This window comes from Leucoraja erinacea, chromosome 32, assembly GCF_028641065.1.
Source record: "Leucoraja erinacea ecotype New England chromosome 32, Leri_hhj_1, whole genome shotgun sequence".
Taxonomy (NCBI): Eukaryota; Metazoa; Chordata; class Chondrichthyes; order Rajiformes; family Rajidae; genus Leucoraja; species Leucoraja erinaceus.
The window spans coordinates 6068272-6091339 of record NC_073408.1 but is presented as its reverse complement, the minus strand read 5'-3'; the positions used below and the strand labels follow the sequence as shown (position 1 = coordinate 6091339).

Here is a 23068-nt window from a genome sequence, read left to right as displayed (position 1 = left end):
GATCCTGACTACAGGTGCTTGTCTGTACGGAGTTTGTACCTTCTCCACGTGACCTGCGTGGGGTTTCTCCTAGATCTACGGTTTCCTCCCACACTCCAAAGACGTACAGTGCAGGGTTGTATGTTAATTGGCTTGGTATGAATGTAAAAGTGTCCCTTGTGTGTGTGTGTAGGATAGTGTTAACGTGCGGGGATCGCTGATCAGTAGGTCGGAGGGCATGTTTCTGCGCTGTATCGCTAAACTAAACTAAAGTAAAAACCAAACCTGGGTCTGATCACCACACCTGGCCCCCTTTTTATTACCATGACGGCACTACAGCTGAGGTGATGTTGTTTGCACGCACTCCCCCATCCAACCGACTTCACACCTTGCGCTTTTCATAAATTCATAGTTAGGAGCAGAATTAGGACATTCAACCGATCAAGTTCAATCACAACTGATCTATCTTTCCCTCTCAACCCCATTCTCCTGCCTTCTCTCCATAACCCCCGACACCCTTATTAATCAATAATCTGTCAATCTCCACCTTAAAAATATCCATCAACTTGGCCTTGGTCTGTGGCAATTAATTCCACAGATTCGCCACCCTCCGATTAAAGTGATTCCTTCCCATCTTCGAATGCAATAATGATTGAATAAGGAGTAAGCCATTTAGGACTGAGATGCGGAAAAACTTTTTCACCCAGAGAGTTGTGAATCTGTGGAATTCTCTGCCGCAGGGGAGGCCAATTCACTGGATGTTTTCAAGAGAGTGTTAGATTTAGCTCTTAGAGCTAATGGAATCAAGGGATATGGGGAAAAGGCAGGAACGGGGTACTGATTTTGGATGATCAGCCATGATCATATTGAATGGCGGTGCTGGCTCGAAGGGCCGAATGACCTACTCCTGCACCTATTTTATTTGTTTCTATGACTGCATATGGTGAAAACAGTTGTGACCAGCTGAGGATGATGATCTTAAATACGATTGAATGATAAACATCAGGTACATATTAAGTTAGGGACATCGAGGGTCATCGGGTCACACAGCACGGGACCAGGCCCTCCATCTCCCGTTTGGAAACAAGGAAATGCAGATGCCGGTTTACCCAGGAAAGAAACAAAATGCTGGAGTAACTCAGCGGGTCAGGAATCATCAGGTCCCGACCTGAAACGTCACCTCTATCCATGTTCTCCTGGGATGCCGCCTGACCCGTTGAGTTACTCCAGCACCTTTTGTCCTCCCTATACTCCTTCCAGCTCAGCAGCACCTTTCCAAAAGCAAGGTGACAAAAACTGAGCACAAACCTGCAAGTGATGTCCAACACAACTGCAACATATCTTCATTTCGTATCTTAATTATTTACTTACATATTCTTTGCAAACCAATTTTCTTTCAAACCAATTGGTGTAGTATCTTCTATTTCGACTTGGTGCTTTTTCTGTGCTTCAATACAACCAAGGCCTCAGCGACCTCAGTTTCCAGAGGAATCAATTAACTCGTAGACCAGACGAGGAAAGGCCAGGGCGACTCTTTCCCTGAGGACTGGTGAATTACAAATCCCCAACAGCCTCATACTCACCTTTATCAGTTGAACAACAATATTCAAAACCAGCTAGGTTGGAACTAAACTCATGTTTGGTACACTCCTCCTGGTGGTCTCCAGTTTACCAATACAGGTGCTCCCCGATTTACGACGCTTCGACTTGCGATATTTCGACTTTAAAATCGGCAAAGGCAGCAAGCCACATGCCACTTTCGGTCAGGTGATCGCGATGTATTAAATGCGTTTTCAACTTGCGATATTTTATCGGAACGTAACCCCATTGCAGGTCGAGGAGCATCTGTACAGGAATGTAGTAAAGATCCAGACACAAAATGCTGGGGTAACTCAGCGGGTGCAGCAGCATCTATGGAGCAAAGGAAATAGGTAACGTTTTGGGCCGAAACCCTTCTTCACGTCTGAATAGAAGGAGTGGGTGACGTTTCGGGTTGAGACCCATCTCCGGAAGGGTCAGTGTCTCAACCCGAAACGTCACCCATTTCTTCTGTCCAGAGATGCTGCCTGTCCAGTTGAATTACTCCAGCATTTCGTGTCTATCTTCAGGGTAAACCAGCATCTGCAGTTCCTTTCTCCACAGGAACATAATACCTACCTGACTGAAAATTTAAAATGAAGGGCCAACAATTTGGCTTGTTGTATACATTGAATCCACATGGTAGTAACGTGGTTAGCTTGTGACCATAACTAAAGCTGGGCTCCACTGATGTATTTAGCACATACATCACACAAGCAATTTTCAACCCCAGTGTCTCAGTGGGAGTTGAATTAGAAGTTGGAAAATTCCTTCTCCCACAATGTTGATGAGCAGGCAAACAATCCCAATGAGATGTCAATGTGAATGGATGTGAAGAAAGGTCAGAAGCAACTAATAATCCTTCACTGAGCTTCATTGGAGATTCTCGGACTATCAGACTTTACTAGACTTTATCTTGTTCTAAACATTCCCTTTAATCATGTATCTGTACACTGATTGTAATCATGTATAGTCTTTCTGCTGACTGGTTAGCACACAACAAAAAAGCTTATCTTCATTTTCTGGTTCCGTGGTTGTCTTCTTCAACGTTTCCACCACAGGAATGCAAGAATTATTGCCTATCATGAGTGTGTACGATAATTTGGAACGGCAGTAAATCCCATTATAGTTTAACTGTTTCGATAATCAGAGTATTTAAGGGACGCAAGATATCACACTACGCGCTCCACCTCAAGGAATGGCGTTGTGAATGTAGTGCAGTGCGGTGGCACAGTGTTAGAGTTGCTACCTTACAGCGCCAGAGACCTAGATCTGTTTCTAAAGTCTAATGCCAAGAACAGATTGCAATTTGTATTAAGGAGCGTACATTCCAGATAACTTGACAACATGCATTAACTTCACGGTCGACATAAAATGAAATATTTCCATTTCATTCATATCAGCATTGAACCATAAAACTCTGCACCAGAATTAAGTCACCCTCAGCAGTCTGGGAGTGAACATGAAGATTATGCACATATTAACATCCTGTTGTCAAACAATGAAATTAGACGACACCACATCCTTGATTTATTCCTTTTACTCCATTTTGCATTCTCATTCATCAAGGCTTTTGTTTTTAGTTTAGTTTACAGATACAGCGCAGAAGCAGGCCTTACGGCCCACCGAGTCCGCACCGACCAGCGATTTCCGCACAATAACACTATCCTACACACACTATTTACATTTACACCAAGCCAATTAGCCTACCAACCTGTACGTCTTTGGAGTGTGGGAGGAAACCGAAGGTCTGGGAAAAAACCCACGCGGTTAGGGGAAGAAGGTACAAACTCTGTACAGACAGCGCCCGTAGTCAGGATCGAACCCGGGTCTCTGGCGCTGTGAATGCTTTAAGGCAGCAACTCTACCACTGCGCAACCGTGCCGCTTAACGTTTGTTATGAAAGCAAGGATATAGAACTGATATCGAGGATACATAATGGAGCAGTATCACAAAGATATAGAAACAATCTGAAGAAGGGTCTCGACCCGAAACGTCACCCATTCCTTCTCTCCATAGGTACACAAAAATGCTGGAGAAACTCAGCGGGTGCAGCAGCATCTATGGAGCGAAGGAAATAGGTAACGTTTCGGGGCCGAAACCCTTCTTCAGACCCTTCTCTCCATAGATGCTGCCTGTCTCGCTGAGTTACTTCAGCATTTTGTGTCTATCTTCGGTTTAAACCAGTATCTGCAGTTCTTTCCTCCAATTTGTGCTGGGCCTCACTCTGACAATGGAGGAGGCCCAGGACAGAAAGGTCAGTGTGGGAATGGGAGGGGGAGTTAAAGTGTCGAGCAACCGGGAGATCAGGCAGGTTTAGGCGGACAGAGTGGAGGAATTCAACAATGCGGCCACAAGCTCAAACACGAGAACATCACTGCAGTACTGTTTGTGGTTGGCCTCATTCACTCCGGCAACTTTCAGAGCGATCTCCCATTCACAGATCGATTTCACGGTCACCACAAGAAGTAAACATTACAACGATTCCCACTGGTTTGAAATTGTTATAGATCTTGGCATCTATTCACATCTGGACTGATTGAAATTGAACCCATTCAGTGAGGGCGAACCAATAGAATAATTTGATATGATGCATTTTCTCAATCGGTACTGTCAAGATGTCTATGATAGGGCGTTTTTATCCCGCTTTGCACTAGCACCCACCAAGTCCGCATCAACCAGCGATCCCCGTACACTCGCACTATCCTATACACTGGATACAGTTTACAATTTCTACCGATACCAAATGAACCTACAAACATGGGAAATGTGGGAGGAAACTGGAGCACTCAGAGAAAACCCTCGCAGGTCATCGGGGAGAATGTACAAACTCCGCAAAGTCAGGATGGAACCCGGGTCTTTGGCGCTGCGAGGCAGCAGAACTACCTCTGCGCCTCTGTGCTATCCGTAACCTGTTTTAGTAATCGCAGTATTTATATTTCTGACCAGTTTCTGGTCAATGGTGATCCCTGCTGTTGATTTCATTGAATGTTCAAAGGAGATGGTTTGACTGAAACCGTTTTGGTGCTTATGTTACTTGCCGCAATCCCGGCACCAGCTTGGATGTTGTGCACATCTGGCACGAGGCACAGATCTTTCATGAACCGAGGAAACATAGAAAATAGGCGCAGGAGTAGGCCATTCGGCCCTTCGAGCCTGCACCGCCATTCAATATGATCGTGGCTGATCATCCAGATGTGAGTGGATGTGAAATGTGAGTGGAACAGAACGCAACATCCGACAGCCAACATCCTCACGTCTGGAATGTAGACAAAAATGCTGGAGAAACTCAGCGGGTGAGGCGGCATCTATGGAGCGAAGGAATAGGTGACGTTTCGGGTCGAGACCCAATCATTCCTGGTATCATTCTCGTAAACCTCCTATGGACCCTCTCCAAAGGCAGCACATCCCTCCTTAGACATGGGGCCCAAAACCTGCTCACAATTGCGATCGGTTGTGGTCCTTTAGTCCTTTGTGTTGGCTGGCTCACCCAGCATTTGACACACGTGGAGACTGCTGGGTGTGTCCAATATCACCCCGGGCAGTGATGAAACCATCGGTCCACCCACAAACACAGATGAATCCCAACTCAAGTACACATACCCCTTGCCACCGAACTTGTTTTCTCCATCTGATGTTTAGCACAGGCTAAGCATTGCCTAAAGGAGAACGGTAGTTAAAAGAAAAATACCCTTTGGAATCCTTCTTAGCCTGGGAACAATTCAAAGACGTGTGAAGGCCCAGTGCCGCCACCTCCTGGTGGCGAGGCGGTAGAGGCTGACTACGGGTGCTGTCCGTACGGTGTACTGTGACCACGTGGGTTTTGTCCTGGTGCACTGGTTTCCCCCCCACATTCCAAAGATGGGTAGGTTACTTGGCTTTGGAAAAATGGTCAATTGCAAATGTACAAATGTACAAACTCTGTACAGACAGCGCGCGTGGTCAGGATCGAGCCCGGCTCTCCGGCGCTGAAAGGCAGCAGCTTTACCGCTGCCCCATCGCGCCCGCCCTGAATTCTTGCATAGTTTTACCTGATCTGACTGGATGGCGTTCAGAACAAAGCCTTTCACTGTACCTCGGAATACCTGACAATAATAATCTCAAACCTCTTTGGGAGGTGTCATGTTTATTTAGCTTCTGAAACGTGACTTAAAAGTATTTTATTTTCTCCAGCAGTCGAACCCTCTTAGCGCATCTTGCCTGGTGCATAATGATTAGAAAAGCCACACAAATGCATAATTTTATGGCACAGACAATAATAAGGAAGAAATAAACATGGCCATGTTCTCGTAAATTCAATATAAGCCTCTGCCAGTATTCATAAGCTGCCTGGCCTCCTTCATTGTTTATCACATTACCAGAACCATTTGTTTAAATGGAAGCCTAGTAATTCACTTTCACACATTATGTCCCGACGTGTAACATGGGCAGCTGTAAATTAGCAACATCAATGCTGTCAATAGGCTGCCTCCTTGCATCATCTACACATTAGTTAAAACAAATAGAGTCTGCCATACCGCAGTCATAGAGTGATACAGCGTGGAAACAGGCCCTTCAGCCCAACTTGCCCACAACGGCCAACATGTCCCATCTGCACTAGTCCCACCTGTCTGCTTTGGCCCATATCCCTCTAAACCTGTCCTATCCATGTACCTGTCTAACTGTTTCTTAAACGTTGGGATAGTTAGTCCCTGCCTCAACTACCTCCTCTGGCAGCTTGTTCCATACACCCACCAACCTTTGTGGGATGGGAGATTGCAACCTTCACGCAATCAACCTGGCGCAAATGCAATCAACCTGGCGTGCACAATCAAATAGAACAAGTTGTCCTACAACTTTAGGATGTGCACTCCATACGCAAGATGAGAAGACCACTCTCTGTGTGAAAAAGTTACCCCTCAGATTCCTATCAAATCGATTCCCCTTCACCTTAAACGTATGTCCTCGGGTGCTTGATTCCGCTGCCCTGAGCAAGAGATTCTATGAATCTACCCTATCTATTCCTCTCATGATTTCAGACACCTCTATAAGATCAACATCATCATAAATCTTCTCTGTACCCTTTGTAGCTTGACAACATCTTTCCTGAAACTTGGAGCCAAGAACTGATGTTAATGTTTTCGTAGAAACATCCATCACTACAAATATATGAAGAGCACAATGGAATGGATTGATTTAATGCCCATTTCCATCTCTCTCTTATGAAAAGGCCCTCCTAAAGTTTCTACACTGGTGGAGGGCGTGGTAAAAAAAGGCATGTGGCATTCTTGCTTTTATTGATCGGGACATTGAGTATAAGCGTCAGCAAGTTGTAGCTTTATACGGCTTTGGTCGGGTTGGGTCGCATCTTTGGGGTACCGTGTGGAGCTGTGGTCGCCCCCATTACCCGAAGGATGGGAACGGTTTGCAGAGGCTGCAGAGAGGCGGTTATCGGAATGCTGCCTGTATTGGAGGGTATTAGCTATAACGAGAGGTTGAACAAACTTGCATTGTCCTCTCTAGAACATCGGAGATCAAGGGCAGATCCGATAACATAACAAAGAATATAACATTTTGAGAAGCAACGACAGTCAGAACTTTCGACCCAGGGTGGAAGCATCAAAGACCAGCGGGCGTATAACTTTGAGATGAGAGGACCAAAGTTTAAAGGAGATGTGCAGGGTAAGTTATTTCACACAGTGAGTGCCTGCCTGGAATGTATTGGTGGAGGCAACTACAATGGTGGCATTTAAGAAGCTTTTAGGTGGCCACATGCATGGATAAGAATCACGTGCATGCAGAGGAGATTGGTCCATCTTGGCATCATGTCCAGCATGGACATTGTGAGCCGAAGGGCCTGTTCCTGTGCTGTAATCTTCTATGCCAGGCTGACTAAACACAAGCCAATGGACAACACATGCAAAGTATGATATAAATCCGAATTCATCGAACTCTGGGTAACTAAATGCGGCAAAAAATCTGATAAGAGTGAACTTTATTCTGTAAGAAAACTGCCCAGTATCTATCTGTGGGACTCGTTCCAAGAATTTCTCCCAATTTTTGCTGCCAAACATTTGGACATTTAGTGCCACTTTGATATGATTTCTGACAATACTGGTCGTTTTTTTAAGCGCAATTTATGCCTTAGAATCATTTTATTTCCTTTGTGTAACTGCAGTACATTGGAAATTAGAGATGGATTTTCATCTGTGAACTGCCAGTGTTATTAAAGCTGATCTGACATTACAGGGGAATTGAAAACTTCTGCAATGAAGGTTCCAGTAAATTACATTTTCAACTATCATATTCTTACAATCTGACATTTGAGATGATAATGGAATTGAAGCTCTGAGGACGAATCGTTATCTAATGCAGGAGAGAAGCTTTGCAAGGAAAGCCAGCAGTCAGTTTTGAAACTATCAGATGTATTTTTATCTCATCAAAAGGCTACTGGAGAATGTAAGAGTCCACAGTGGTGCAGGTAACGTATTGGTGTGTCATAGTCACAAGAGTCATACAGTGTGGAAACAGGCCCTTACGACCCAACTTGCCTACATGGGCCGACATGTCCCAGTTCACTAGTCCCACCTGCCCGAGTTTTGGGCATATCCCTCCAAACCTGTCCTATCCATGTACCTGTCTAACTGTTTCTTAAACATTGGGATAGTCCCTGCCTCATCTACCTCCTCTGGCAGCTCGTTCCATGCACCCACTACCCTTTGTGTGAAAAAGTTACTCCCCCCTACAGTGTTTAGTGGTTAGTGCTTGATGACGGGTCTTTTTCTGGTTGGCAAAACCTAACGAGTTCTCTAGATCAATCCTGAGGGCCTCAATATTTTACAAGTTTAGTTTAGTTTAGTTTAGTTTAGAGACACTGAGCGGAAACAGGCCCTTCGGTCCACCGAGTCCACGCCGACCAACGTTCACCCTTACACTATCTCTATCCTAAACAATTTTCAGAAGGCAATTAACCTGCAAAAACCTGCACGTCTTTGGAATGTGGGAGGAAACCGGAGCGCCCGGAGAAAACTCACACAGTCACGGGGAGAACGTACAAACTCCGTACGGATATCACCCGTAGTCAGGATCGAACCTGGGTCTCTGGCGCTGTGAGGCAGCAACTCTACCACTGCGCATTCTATGCAAATGACTTGGGTAAAGGTGCTAATGGGAATGCAGTCAAGTTTGCTGATGACTTACGTGGTGGTGCAATTGGAGCGTGTTTTATAAAACACTACAATTTACTATTCAAAGGCAGGATACTAACTTGCAGAAGAATCAGACCAAAGTTAGGCTCAGTAGAGTGAGCAGTATTGGCAAATAGGGGATAACAGGGGAGACTTCTCACTCTGAAAGGAAAAGTAAATAAGAGCAGGTTATCCTAGTGGCGAGGGAGTGCAGGGTTCTGAGCTCCAGACAGGTCACGCTGAGCTGCTGCACAATCTGTAACGGGCTTTTTGCCGTCACAGCAGGTATTGAGGAAAGCAAACCAAACATCTATTATTTGATAGGGGAAATGTTGGAGAGGCAGGTCTTCAGTTATTACAGTGTTTAAGGGCCATTGAGAACAAAGAAGGACCCAGCATTGGGGGGGGGGGGGGGGCACCGAGAACTAAGGGGGGGTCTGGCATGGGGGGGGGGGGGGGGGTAGAGAGAACCAAGCAATGGTCCCCTCATTTAAGAAAAGATAAGTATATGCAGTGGAAGCAGTGTGTAAAAAAGTTGCCTCGCACTAAGTTTTGTGGGCGGCATGGTAGCACAGCGGTAGAGTTGCTTCCTTACGGCGCCAGAGACCTGGGTTCGATCCTGACCATTGGTGGAGTTTTCATGTTCCACCCGTGACCCCGTGGGTTTTCTCCGGGTGCTCCGGTTTCCTCCCAAACTCCAAAGCCGAACAGGCTTGTGGGTTAATGGACTTGTGTAAATTGTCCTGCGTGTGCAGGATGGAACTGATGTACGAGTGATCGCTGGTCGGCGTGGACTCAGCGGTCCGAAAGGGCCTGTTTCCACGCTGTGCTTCTAAACTAAAACTAAACAAATACTCTTTAAACTTTGTCCCTCTTACCTTAAAGCTGTGCCCTCTAGTCTTTGGCAGCCATTTCTCAATGCCAGCGGAGATTGCACTGCTCTCTGCTTATGATCAATGCGACGTGGCCACAAGATGTGAAAAATACGGGGTTAAGACTATTATTAAGCTCCTCTCAAACCACATCAGGAGACAAAGGGTGACACAGCTCTGAAGGGCGTGAGTACATCATGATGTCTTTTCCAACATTTCTGAACATTTTTATTCATCTGCCTGTTGGCAATTGATGGGAGTAGAGACCTTTGGGGAGGAGATAGGCAGAGAGTCCTTGAGGTACAAGTCCATGAATGTCTGAAAACAATCTGAAACATCAGGGGGGAGGGGGAGGTGAAGAAAGCAGATGAAGGCAAGCTTTCCACCGGCTAAGGTGCAGCGTACAAGAGCAGGGATGTCATCTTACTATGTTCTAGCCCTGTGGTTAAGGAATACCTGGAGTATTGTATGTGATGTGATAAGAAGTAGGTACGTCAAAACCTACCTGAATCGGACCCAACCCCGTGTGAATGGCGCTCAAAACCGATTTTTTACTAGGCTGTTCCAATTTGTTCAGCCTAGTAAATAATTAACTGAAAATCGCTGACCCGCACAAAAGATTATTAGTTTTTACTCCAGTAGTTTAAAAATCACTCTCTCAGCGTCTACCAAGCCCCAGGGTTAATCACCAATAACACTAGTTCTGTGTTTAAGAAGGAACTGCAGATGCTGGAAAATCGAAGGTAGACAAAAATGCTTCACAGGAGAAACTCAGCGGGTGCAGCAGCATCTGTGGAGCGAAGGAAATTGTATGTGATTCTGGCCAGCACACAGTTGGAGGGATAGTGTTTAGATATAATTGTAAATAAACAATTGGAACTAACTAATTATGCTGGTGTATAACAAGATTATTTATAGTTTCACAATCAAACTGCTCGTAATTTTTAAGAGTAACTCACAGCACAGGCTGCTGGTTTGATTCCATATAGGGGTTAAGAAAGGTATGAAAATGGAATAACTTGCTTGAGATAGAAAGGAATTAGGTGTCAAATTAAAACTTATTGTTATGCTTTAGATGGGATAAATGCAGACATGAAAAATCTCAGAAGCCATTGCTAGAGTGACTGAAAGACAAAAATCATAGGGGTGACATTTCGGCGAAGGAAATCGAGACCCTTCTTCAGTAATAAAAAGGAACTGCCTCGGTGTATAACAAAGATAGTCACCTATTCCTTTTCTCCAGAGATGCAGTCTGACCTGCTGAGTGCATGAAAGAGCAGAAGCCTAGAGTGACTGAAAGACTCATAGGTGACATTTCGGGTCGAGACCCTTCTTCAGATGGGCCTCGACCCAAAACGTCACCTATTCCTTTTCTCCAGAGATGCAGTCTGACCTGCAAGTTGCCTCAGTGCATTTCCTGCTGTTTGTTGACAGAGAAGATGCACAAATTGCATTTGGTACTGGCATCAACTCCGAATGATTCAACCCCTTGCCACAGAATGGTGGTTGCATCAGTTTGGTGGTTGACCCTGTGTGATTTGTATCCCACTCACAGTCGATTATTGCTGGACAAGAATTGATGTTGTTAAATAAGATGGAACACGCTCGTACTAATGTCATTTCAGCTGGGGAATATCCGTGCATGTAGGATAAATACATTTGGATTTGGCATGCTAAATCTTGTTAAATACTTGCTGATTTGTACAAAACCAATTAAATATAAATAGGTTATTTTTGCACATGATGGGGATTACCATGAATTGTGCCCTGTAGGATATGTAATGATATTTAAAAAAAAACAATGTCAGCATGGAAATTACTTTGCTGTGTGATCAATGAAGATGCTCTGCTTCCACAGGTTATCCTGCTCAAGGCTTCTCCTTCCTATCTTCTCATTTTGTGCCTTCCAGTAAAAGCTTTGTGTGCTGTGGTGGTGCAGTAGTTAAATTGCGAGATTAATCTGAACAAGCTCCCCAGAGACTCGGGTTCAAATCCCATCTGCAGCAGAGTCCATGGAATGTGTTCAGCTTCACCTCCTTCGGAGAAATTAGGGATTGTCAATAATAGGTTCTTGGTTCTTGGTTTCTTGGTCCTCCAAAATATTCCAAATGGAATTTAAACTGGAGGTGGTGAAGGGAGGGCTTAAGCCAGAAAGGGTTATTGGGAAGAAAGAGCTACTTTAAATTTAGTTGCATCTGGTTGGGTAACTATAGTAGGGTGGAGATTATTCCATGCTTTAATTGTGCGGGGGAAGAACGAATTGCTGTACACATCTGTCTTTGTAGCTGGGATCACAATTGCTGGCCCTTGGCAAATGAAAACCCTGAAAACAAATAAATGTCCAGGTTTGTGCGTTCATAAGTTATAGGAGCAGATTTAGGCCATCCGGCCCATCAGGTCTACTCCGCCATTCAATGTGCAGGAAGGAACTGCTTTAACTGCTGGTTTACACCGAAGACAGACACAAAATGCTGGAGTTACTCAGCTGGACAGGCAGCATCTCTGGAAAGAAGGAAAATGCTGGAGTAACTCAGTAGGTCAGACTGCATCTCTGGAGAAAAGGAATAGGGGCGAAGGAATAGGTGACGTTGGGTCGAGGCCCATCTGAAGAAGGGTCTCGACCCAAAATGCCACCTATTGAGTCTGAAGAAGGATCTTAACCCAAACGTCACCTATTCCTTTTCTCCAGAGATGCTGCCTGACCCACTGAGTTACTCCAGCTTTTGGTGTCTATCTTCGGTTTAAACCAGCATCTGCAGTTCCTTCCTACACATACTGATCTCAACTAATTTGAACTGCACTCATTTTAATTTTCTCCAAACAATGAAATCTCATCCAATAAACACATGTGTCATGAGATGGGGCACTGCTTAAAGATATCATTGCGGTTGGAGTTAAAACGGTATTATCATTCTGGTTAAAGGCCTCAAAACATCGCCTATAACAGCCTGAAGAAGGGTCTCGACCAGAAACGTCGCCTATTCCTTCGCCCCATAAATGCTGCCTCACCCGCTGAGTTTCTCCAGCATTTTTGTCTACCTTATCATTCCCGCTAAGTCGCTTTGTTTAGATTAGTAAAGTGTTTATCGGATGCTTTTCTGTGGGAAAAAAAGTTTTAGCCAAAGAAAGGACAAAGTTAGAAACGTCACCAGCTGCAAACTCCAAGTCGGAACAATGCAGATATCATGCTTTGTGATTACAATACAGACATGTTTTTCAATGCATCACCAATTAATATTTTACATCCTCATCACCCATTAATTATGAGCAAAGATTAGCCCAACAAGAGCTTTCAGCAGATATATAAAGCTGGGGTTTTTTTCGGGAGAGAACAACATGTTTTGCCTTGAATTTGTCCAAATCTTTCCAGGAACCTCCTGATTCTGTTTTTGAGAGGTTTATATAAGCACATTCATTTTCAGATGCTGCCAAAGACCGCACAATTAAAAGATCTCTATACAAGATTGATTTCATTGCTGCGTTGTGTTTTAATGAAAAATATGATTCTCAGCCATATAATGTTAACAGGGACATGAATTATGAAATCGAATAAATAAATAAAATGCGTAGAGAAGAACTAACTTTCTCTTCGTGAAAACTGTTTATTTAAGGAAATAGAATTTAGTCAGTTGTGCATCTTCAGCAAATCTTAACACCACCTTCATAAATCTTGGTTATCAATGACACTTCTTTAAAAACATCTGTTAAAAACTACCATCAAATTAGGTTCTCCACATATAAGGCAAATCTATCATATCAGCCAGACATCAAGGGATTACATTAACTTGCTTACAAGCAGTGAGAGAAAGCATTGGAAAAAAAAACACTTGACACTTCCAGAAGCCTCCAGTACACATGCCAGCAAACTGGTGTAAAATTAAAACATATTTAATCAAGCTGTGTATTGAGATAAGCTTTGTCTGCGTGTGCTTGCATCAACACTAAAATACTATTTGGCAAAATACAGCAAAAGCACCTGGGCTTCATTCATGGAACATGACTCTCTTCAGAAATTACATTTTTAATCTTTTTTTATCTTTCAATTAAACTTTAAATCGACAATAACTTTTGTACGAAACTCCTTTGTCGCTGTTCCAGATGCAACACTTAAAGCACAGTTTTTTATTCAGTTCATAACACATACAGTTTCCAATTCCTTCCAGCCTTGGTTCCAGTCAGCAGGCTGCCAAGATACATTAATGATTGTTGGAGGAAGGAAGGAAGAAAAAAACACCAAACAAACGGGAGGTACAGAAAGAGAAACAAACTGTGGAATGAAATGATAGAGAGTGACGGATCCTTGCATAAAGAAGAGAATCGCGGCTCAAGAGTCTATAGAGGAATCAGCGGACATTCAATTGAAACCCGAGTGTGCAGACATATAAATTCAGACTTTTTGACATTTCGTTTAAATAGCTTTTTTTCCCCCTCGTGTACTACATCAACATGGTACAATTTTGTTTCAGATTTATACACAAATGCGGGCGAGGCAACTGAGGGTTATGAGCTGAGCTGTTTGGGAAGAAAACTGGCATGCCTTTAAACGGGGTGGGTGAGGGGGAGTGGGAAGGGCGAGTCTTAACACATCAGAACAAACAGAACAGCGGAGAAAAGTAACGAGAGGAGCGTGTATGAGATGGATGAGCCACCCAAGGTTGCTGTTCAAGGAGAACAAAAGAGTTTGGTGAGACAAAGTGACCAGTTAAGTCATTTGGTGTACAGAGAAAATAAAGGGTGTGGGGGAATGGAAACACACATGGAGACGAACAAGTGGGAGATGGGGAGGGAGGGGGAAGGGGTAAGAGAGAGAGAGAGAGAGAGAAAGAGAGAGAGAGAGAGAAAGAGAGAAAACAAAGTCATAAATATCAACACAAAAGTAACGAGAATTCAAAGTAAAATAAAAGTACACAAAATGTTAAATTGAAATAAAACAGATTAGGGAAACATTTGTGTAACATAAAGTAAGGATGAGGATGCTTCATTTAAGCATAGTATGAAAAGCACATTGAGTCGTATGTCAGGGTTACAGGGTTAAAAGGCACCGAACTGGGGCGGGGGGGGATGAAAAATGTTCAACAATGTACAAAGTAAAGAATAAGTAGTCTCAACGACAGACATAAGAAGCGGCAACAAGGCTGGCAAGAAAGGATTAGAAATTAATGCTGTGCTGTGCTGCCAAATGTTAGCTGCATTCAGTTAAATGGAGTGCAACTGTTGCATTGAATAGCAATCCCGAGCCCATGCTTAAAGCTGTTGGTTATAAGTAATTGCTTCAATGAGGTGGGAGCCAGTTAGCACCGGAGCTCATCATGCAAACTTCCGCACTCTCTGCTGCATCCCCAGAAGCGATCAAACGTCAATTCATCAGCAGACCACTAAAACCCCATAACACAGTTACAGAGTGGCTGAGATATTCGCAAGTCCAATTTAAATCACCAGTGACCCCGATGAAGTGAGTCAGTGGCGAGTTTTCATTCATTCTGCCCGCAAACAGAGGAGGCGTGGCGTTGGGAGAGTGAACTCGTGGCACATGGTTCACATTTCAACGTTAATCAGTGAGGAAGTGTATTATGTTTACACCTACACGTTTAAGGCCACTTAATGCAGAACTATCAATTGCTCTCATTCCATTAACGTAATTAACCTAAACCAAATTGGAAAACGGCTTGGTGGCATCTGATCACAGATCATTGAATTATACAGCTATGGAGACCACTCAGTGTTTAGCAAGTGTCCTTTGGAAGTACTGCCCAATTATGCCCTCTCCTCTCATCTTTTCCCACACTCTCTACTTCAACCTACTATCTCCTTGAAAGTTCACATTGAGTGTGCTTCTATGAGTTATAAATCACCGGTCAATCAGAAAGCGGTGAATGTAAGATTGATTTTATTTTTGTCTCTGGTCATCATTTAGCAAAGGACGATGAACGGGGCACAATTTGCCAATTTTCACAGACTGTACAGGAAGCTTCTGTTATCTTAATGTGAGATGCTCGCATTTAAGTGGGAACATAAGCACACCACAAATTTGTTTAGAAAGGTCATTATTTACATGTAGCTTTGATATTTTTTGTGTTCCAATGCGCAGAACATGACTGATCCAAAATGATACATGCTCTCCAGAAATGCTGCCTGGCCTGCTAAGTTACTCCAGCATTTTAGTTTAGCTTAGTATAAGGAATAAGGTGTGGAAACAGGTCTTCAGCCCACCGAGTCTGTGCCAACCAGCAATCTCCTGTACACTAGTTCTATCTCACGCACTAGGGACAATTTAGAGAAACCAGCTAACCTATAAACCTGCATGTCTTTGGAAGGTGGGAGGAAACGTGAGTAGGGAGAACATACGCTCAAACTACGTACAGACAGCACCTGTAGTCTGGATCGAACCCGGGTCTCAGGCATTGTGAGGCAGCAACTCTTCCGCTGTGCTACTGTGTGTGTGTGTGTGTGTCTATCTTTGGTAAACCAGCATGCAGTTCATTTTTTCAACTCAGAAATCTTGCTTCTCTTTCAAAGACCAGCTGACAGTTCTACGTACTAACACCAACACTTGTCATTTTATCTTATTGGCAATTTTCGTCAAATAATTTTTTCCACAACAGTTACAATCGATATAGGGTGACCTTTTACTTCCAAATGTCCTCTCATTTCCTTGAAACACTTGGTACATTAAATATTAATTAATGGGAAATAGCAAACTTTAGATTTTTATAAAACTCTTGTATGAACAGATATCTTGACACACTATGAATTTTCAAAAGAATCATGTCATTTTTTTTTTTGTTTAACAAGGAACTGCAGATGCTGGAAAATCGAAGGTAGACAAAAGTGCTGGAGAAACTCAGCGGGTGCAGCAGCATCTATGGAGCGAAGGAAATAGGCGACGTTTCGGCCCAAAACTTTGCCTATTTCCTTCGCTCCATAGATGCTGCTGGCACCCGCTGAGTTTCTCCAGCACTTTTGTCTACCATGTTATTTTTTTGTCTAATTCTGTCAATGAAAATCCTGTCATCTGATTCAGTGATGACGAATAGTGATGAGTGGATTATCATGTACAATAACAAGTACAGTGATTCAATATGATATGGTAGAGGCTTTTAAATAGCGCTTAAGAGGCTTTTAGAAAGGCATTTGGATATGTAGGGAATGGAAGGATATGGACTGCGTGCAGGCAGATGAAATTAGTTTAACTAATTTGTTCTTGTTCAGCGCAGACATTGTGGGCCGAAGGGCCAGTTCCTGTGCTATATACTTCAGCTTCTCAGTGCTGAGACAGCAGCTATTAATGTGCAACGATATGACAATCTTTACAGGTCTATTTTGAAATCAATAATCTAGTTTTACACTAAAATTGATATTTTTAGCAACTTTATGAAAGCAAGGGTTTTAATTTATTTTTTATTCAAAAATAGAATAGGGTAGAATATTTCTTATAAGATACCATCATCGAGATTTGATTTGGGTAATTTTCTAATGTTTAAACAATACAATACTAAAGAAGGAGCATTAATAAATATCCTTGCACTGCATTAGAAATGATTAGTCCTGATGAGCTATGTTGAATATATGTTAAGATATTATGGATAGGACAGGTTTAGTTGGAAGTGGGCCAAATGTGGGCAGGAGGGACTAGTGTAGATGGGACATCTTGGTCGGCATGGGCAAGTTGGGCTGAATGGGCTTGTGGTTCATGCTGTATGACTCTAACTTGCCTTACATTGGACAGCTGGGACCGCTGGTCGGTGCGGACTCAGTTGGCCGAAGGGCCGGTTTGTTTCCGCACTGTATCTCTAAATTAAAAAAACAACTAAATGTCACATTGATATTGTATTGATCCTGTTCCTGTCAGTGAGATGGGGGGGGGTAACTGCGACATTTAATCTGGAAATTTATCGCAATTGAATTGCAATAAAACAGGCAAACTTACTCTGATTATTTGCTCTGAGTGCAATTTTGTTGAAGAAAATAATGTGTTCTGTGCTGGTTTAGTATTGATTTCAAAACACATCGAGTTGATTAAAAAGTTGGTGCGTTAAGTTTTTATCAACGCACTTCGCAATATGCCTGGATTTTAAAAAAATCCTCATGGTTTTGCTTTGTCAGAACTAACTGCAAATCTCCCTCAGTTACTGACTGCTACCGTAAAAATCCTTCTACCATCTCAGAGGAACCTGATCCATTCCTGCTCTCAATCACACAACCTAGACCTTGTGAAACTCACTTCCTGCTGTTGTGGATGTCATGGGTATTTTTTTAAATCGGGATCATTCTATATCTCTGCAGCCTATGAAATTTACATGCGAGTTAAGTGCCCGCATGGTCTACAGAATTTAAGTTATATATTTCCAATGTTCATTCTCCAACCCATTGAAGGATATTACTGATGGTGCAATATTCCATCACTGCACAGGTATTAAACCTTGTCTTAAAGAAAGATTCCAATTCCACGTTGGGTTAACGGCTGCACCTTTGAAACTCTACTGCCAATGATCTGAAAATAAAGTCCTCAGATTTTCTGTTTTAAATAAAGACTTGAACACATAAATGTATCCATTTTCCTACTGAGAGGAAAATTGAAATTGCTCTCTCACAAACAGATAAATGAAAACCACCTGCAGAACACTATTTTTTGCGACCATTACTAGATTTGGGGATGCAGCATCTTTGCACGACTTAATGCAAATAATATTTGAAAGCAGCCTCGAATCGTACCTGGAATGACAGTGGGTTCCACGGAGGTTCGGAAGGAGATGGAACCTGGGTCTGACCTGCCCTGTCTATTCTCAGCCACCACGTAGACTTCATATTCCGAGTTCCACTCCAGGTTTCTAAGAATAACGGATTCGCTGTCAGCTGGCAATCTCATCTCAGGCTTCCAGTCAACTTGATGTTTCTGTGGAAGAAACCAAGAGTGAACAGAGAGCAAACAGAATCTGAACACAAGCAGTCTGAAGAAGGGTCCCGAGCTAAAACGTCACCCATCCATGTTCCCCGTAGATGCTGCCTGACCTGCTGAGTTACCCCGGCATTTTGTGTCTTTCCTTTGTAAACCAGTATCTGCAGTTCCCAGTTTCTAGAATCTGATGGTTGATAGATACAAGTTGAATCTACAGTGCCAGTGAATCACCCCCCCCCCCCCTTAAATAAATCCAGGCAAGAGATTTACGTTTTTAAATGTGAAATTTGAACTTTGTACAGGAACAGGCCCACAAAGTCCCTGCCAAGTTAAACTAATCTCGTCTGCCTGCACGTCATCCATACTCCTCCATTCCCTGCATATCCTTGTGCCTCTGTAAAGCCTCTTCCATGTCATTATCCCACCTGCGTCCACCACCGCTCCTGACCTCACACTTTACGTGCCCACCAAACTTTGCCCCACTCACCTTAACGTTATGTCCTCTAGTCTTTGACATTTCCACCCTGTCTGCACAACCGCTGCCTCTCATCATTTTATATACTTCTGTTCTGCCTCTCCTCAGTCTCCGACGGTCCAGACAACAGTTCAACCTCACCTTACCGCTAACACCTTCTCATCCAGCCAACTTGTATACTTCTCCAACTTCCTGCACCCTCTCCAAAGCTTCCACATTCTACCTGTAATGTGGTGGCCAGAACTACACACTAGAATCCAACTGCAGCTCACCAGTGTTTTCTGAAACTGCAACGTGACTTTCTGGCAGTTATACTCAATGATGTTAGGTGCTCATTCAGTGCCTCGCTTTCATCCTACATATTAAAAAAAAGCCTTACGATCCTCTATAATCTAATGGCGGTGCTGGCTCAAAGGGCCGAATGCCCTACTCCTGCACTTATCATCTATTGTCTAAACTGCTTGTAGTGGCCATTTGGCTTGTTTTGCGTGTCATTAATTATGGCATGTGTCTTTAAATTTTAGACTGCCCGTTATATTGTGGGTGGGATTTATGACGTATTCTAGGGCATGTTTCGAGCTAGGTTTCTTGTGCAGAAGCATAGTTTTTAATTTAGTTTTGGACCAGCATGGGGAAAGTTTACCCTTTGACCACGCGGAGTGTAACGGAGACACAAGGAGCTTTCTAACGTTTAATGCGACAAGCTGGAGTTGGATGAAGATCATAGTGTACGAGTTGGAAGAAGTTTGGATGTACCTCATTGTTTTTCATCAACAGTAAATAATTTATTAATCAAAGGACTGTGTTTTGAAGATTTATCTGTGAAGAAGCTCTGAAGGTCCCTGACAGGGAGCTTGCATGCCTACAAAGACATTCCCCTAAACCATCTAGTCCATTTAGCGGCTAGAGGGAGTAATCGCTTGAACGATATAAAAATCTGCGGCTACACTGCTCCCATTTCCCCATGTGTGGCCCATATCCCTCTAGTTGAGACTAGTTTATTGTCACGTACACTGAGGCACAGTCAAACGTTTCTTTTGCAAGTTATCCAGTCAGCGAAAAGACTGTTCATGATGACAATCAAGCCATCCACAGTGTCCATTTACAGGATAAAGGGGAAAATGTTTAGTGCCAGAACAAGTGCAGTAATCTCTGACTCAGGAAAAAAAAAACCCTTTCCAATCCAGATGTCTTTTCAATGCTTTGTCTACCTGCCTCAAATGCTTCTTCTGGCAGCTCGTTCCATATACCCATTGCGCTCTGTGTGATACAGTTGCCCCCCAGGTTCCTATTAAATGTTTCCCCTCTCACCTTAAACCTATGCTCTCTAGTTCCTGATTCCCTTCCTTGGGAAAAGCCTCAGTGCGTTCACCATATCTATTCCCCTCATGATTTCATGAGCTACCAGCATTAAGGGGTCAATGTGACCAAGTCATTACATAGGAACACAATGATTTTGACTTTGACGATTAATGCAAATTAAAATATTGGTTTAAGGAACCCCATGAGGTACATGGATTTTCAAAATTCTCACACAACAATATCGATTAATTTGTGGGTGAGTGGAAAATTGTGCATTAATGGCCCAGTACAGAAACATGAGCATGTTATTGACAAAAAATAATGAGTGCATTTTCAGTAGAAACAGAACGATGATCTTTTAAAATGGACGTACGTGCAACATAAGCAGTGAGGGGTCTATAGTACAGTTCATATGTAGAACTCATCAGTACTTATTTGCCTTAATTCTTTGCTAATGAAATTTGTGCTTTGTTTAAAATTGATCCCCGATACATTGGGTGGGGGTAGCAACCTGATTCTAACCCAGATATCCCAGCCCGCTGGTGAGGTGACTCATTCATCATTCTAAGCTGCAATTGCAGTACTTTTAGAATGAAAGGAGGTTCTTTTAGGAAGGAGATGAGGAGACATTTCTTTAGTCAGAGGGTGGTGAATCTGTGGAATTCTTTGCCACAGAAGGCTGTGGAGGCCTAATCAGTGGATATTTTTTAAGGCAGAGATAGATAGATTTTTGATTAGTACGGGTGTCAGCGGTGATGGGGAGAAGGCAGGAGAATGGGGTTAGGAGGGAGAGATAGATCAGCCATGATTGAATGGCGGAGTAGACTTGACGGGCCGAATGGCCTAATTCTACTCCTATTCCATATGATCTTATGAACAGATTCAATCCAATGCCCCCCATTGCATGAAGTATTGTTAGCTGCCCTTCCACATTCAATACAAACTTATTCTTCTCACGCTGAGCTCCGAAACCCCATGTTCCAACGTTGAAACACAAATATGATCTTTAACAAATATTTAAAACTTCAATTAGGCTTTCGAGATGCAGCATGGAAAAATGCACTTCGAACTAGGTTCCACACGGTAGGCTGAACTGGAAGGTTAGATAGCACGGGTTCCAAGGAGAGATAGCTGAATGGATAGAAAATTGGCTTCATGGAAGGAAGCAGAGGGTAATGATGGAAGGTTGTTTTTTGGACAAGAGGCTGTGACTAGTGGTGTGCGGGTGCTGGGCTCCTTGCTATTCATCATCTATATCAATGATTGCAACGAGAACGTACATGGCATGATTAGTAAGTTTGCAGATGACACAAAAGTGTGTGGTGCTGTAGATAGTGAAGACGGCAGTCAACAGTTGCGACAGGATCTTGATCATTTGGGCGGGTGGACTGAGGGATGGTTTTGATGGAATTTATTACATAGAAATGTGAGGTGTTGCATTTTGGAAGTCTAACAACGGCAGAACCCACATAGTGAATGGTAGGGCTCTGTGGAGAGTTGTTGAGCAGAGGCATGTAGGAGTATGGAGACATAGTTCCTTGAAAATGGTGTCACAGGCAGATAGGGTCAAAAAGGCTTTTGGTACATTGGCCTTCATCAGTCAGAGTATTGAGTATAGAAGTTGGGAGGTCATGTTGCAGTTTTATAAGACGTTGGTGAGGCCGCATTTAGAGTATTATGCTCAGTTCTGGGCACCATGTTTTAGGAAAGATGTTCTCAAGCTGGAAAGGGTACAGAGAAGATTTACAAGGATGTTGCTAGATTCTAGGGTCTGAGCTATAGGTAGAGGTTGAGTAGGCTGGGGTTCAATTTCTTGGAGGGCAGGAGGATGAGGGGTGATCTTATGGACGTGTATAAAATCATGAGAGGAATAGATTGGGTAGATGTACAAAGTCTCTTGCCCAAAGTCTCTTGCCCAAGATGTACAAAGTCTCTTGAGTAGGGGAATCGAGGACCAGAGGACAGGTAAAGGAAAAAGATTTAATAGGAATCTGAGGGGTAACTTTTTTCACACAAAGGGTGGTGGGCGTATTGAAGGAGCTGCCAGAGGAGGTAGTTGAGGCAGGGACTATCGCAACATTTAAGAAAAAATTAGACATTACATGGATAGGACAGGTTTATAGAGATATGAGCCAAATGCGGGCAGGTGGGACTAAGTGTAGCTGGGACATGTTAACCGGCGTGGGCAAGTTGGGCTGAAGGGCCCGTTTCCACACTGTATGTCTCTCTGACTCTAATAGATTGGGTGATTTTTTTTTTCTATTACAAATCTCAAATTGTGGAGTACAGAGGCAAATATATAAATGATTGGTCTTCGTCCCAAACATTGCTACTGAAGATAGACACAAAATGCTGGAGTAACTCAGCGGGACAAGCAGCGTCTCTGGAGAGAAGGAATGGGTGACAGTTTCAGGTCGAGACCCTCGATCAGTCTGAAGAATGGTCTCGACCTGAAACGTCACCCATGCTGCCTGTTCCGCTGAGTTACTCCAGCATGTTGTGTCTATCTTCGGTTTAAACTAGCATCTGCAGTTACTTCCTACACATTACAATTGCTACAGTCAAGCACACAGTATGTATCACATTAACGCTGTACATCAAAGGGTTGGGTCTGCAGCGTGGTTTTACTCACAGCTTTGTATTTGATCAGGTAATGTCGAATGGGGGAACCTCCATCGTCCTGCCTGATCCAGTTGACTTTGTAGATATTTCCGTTTCCCAGTACATGTTCTTCAAGTTTGGGTGGGCTTGGTTCTCCTACAAGTCAATGTTGGTAACACCACATTTCTTATCGGGTAAT

At 43.3% G+C, this 23068-nt stretch overlaps 1 protein-coding gene across 9 annotated transcripts in view; it reads right to left on the bottom strand.

Moving 5' to 3' along the window:
• Window positions 1–23068, bottom strand: part of ncam1a (neural cell adhesion molecule 1a) — a 335029-nt gene that overhangs the window by 22769 nt on the left and 289192 nt on the right. For 7 of the 9 annotated variants that reach the window (XM_055660638.1, XM_055660639.1, XM_055660640.1 and 4 more), the window contains 2 exons: window positions 22901–23025; window positions 18308–18488 (listed from right to left, as the gene is read on the bottom strand). In XM_055660638.1, the coding sequence (XP_055516613.1) occupies window positions 18308–18488; window positions 22901–23025 (306 nt within the window). Of the gene's footprint in view, window positions 1–13072; window positions 14254–18307; window positions 18489–22900; window positions 23026–23068 lie in introns of those variants that run through there. The other 2 variants (XM_055660644.1, XM_055660646.1) reach the window with 2 other exon arrangements.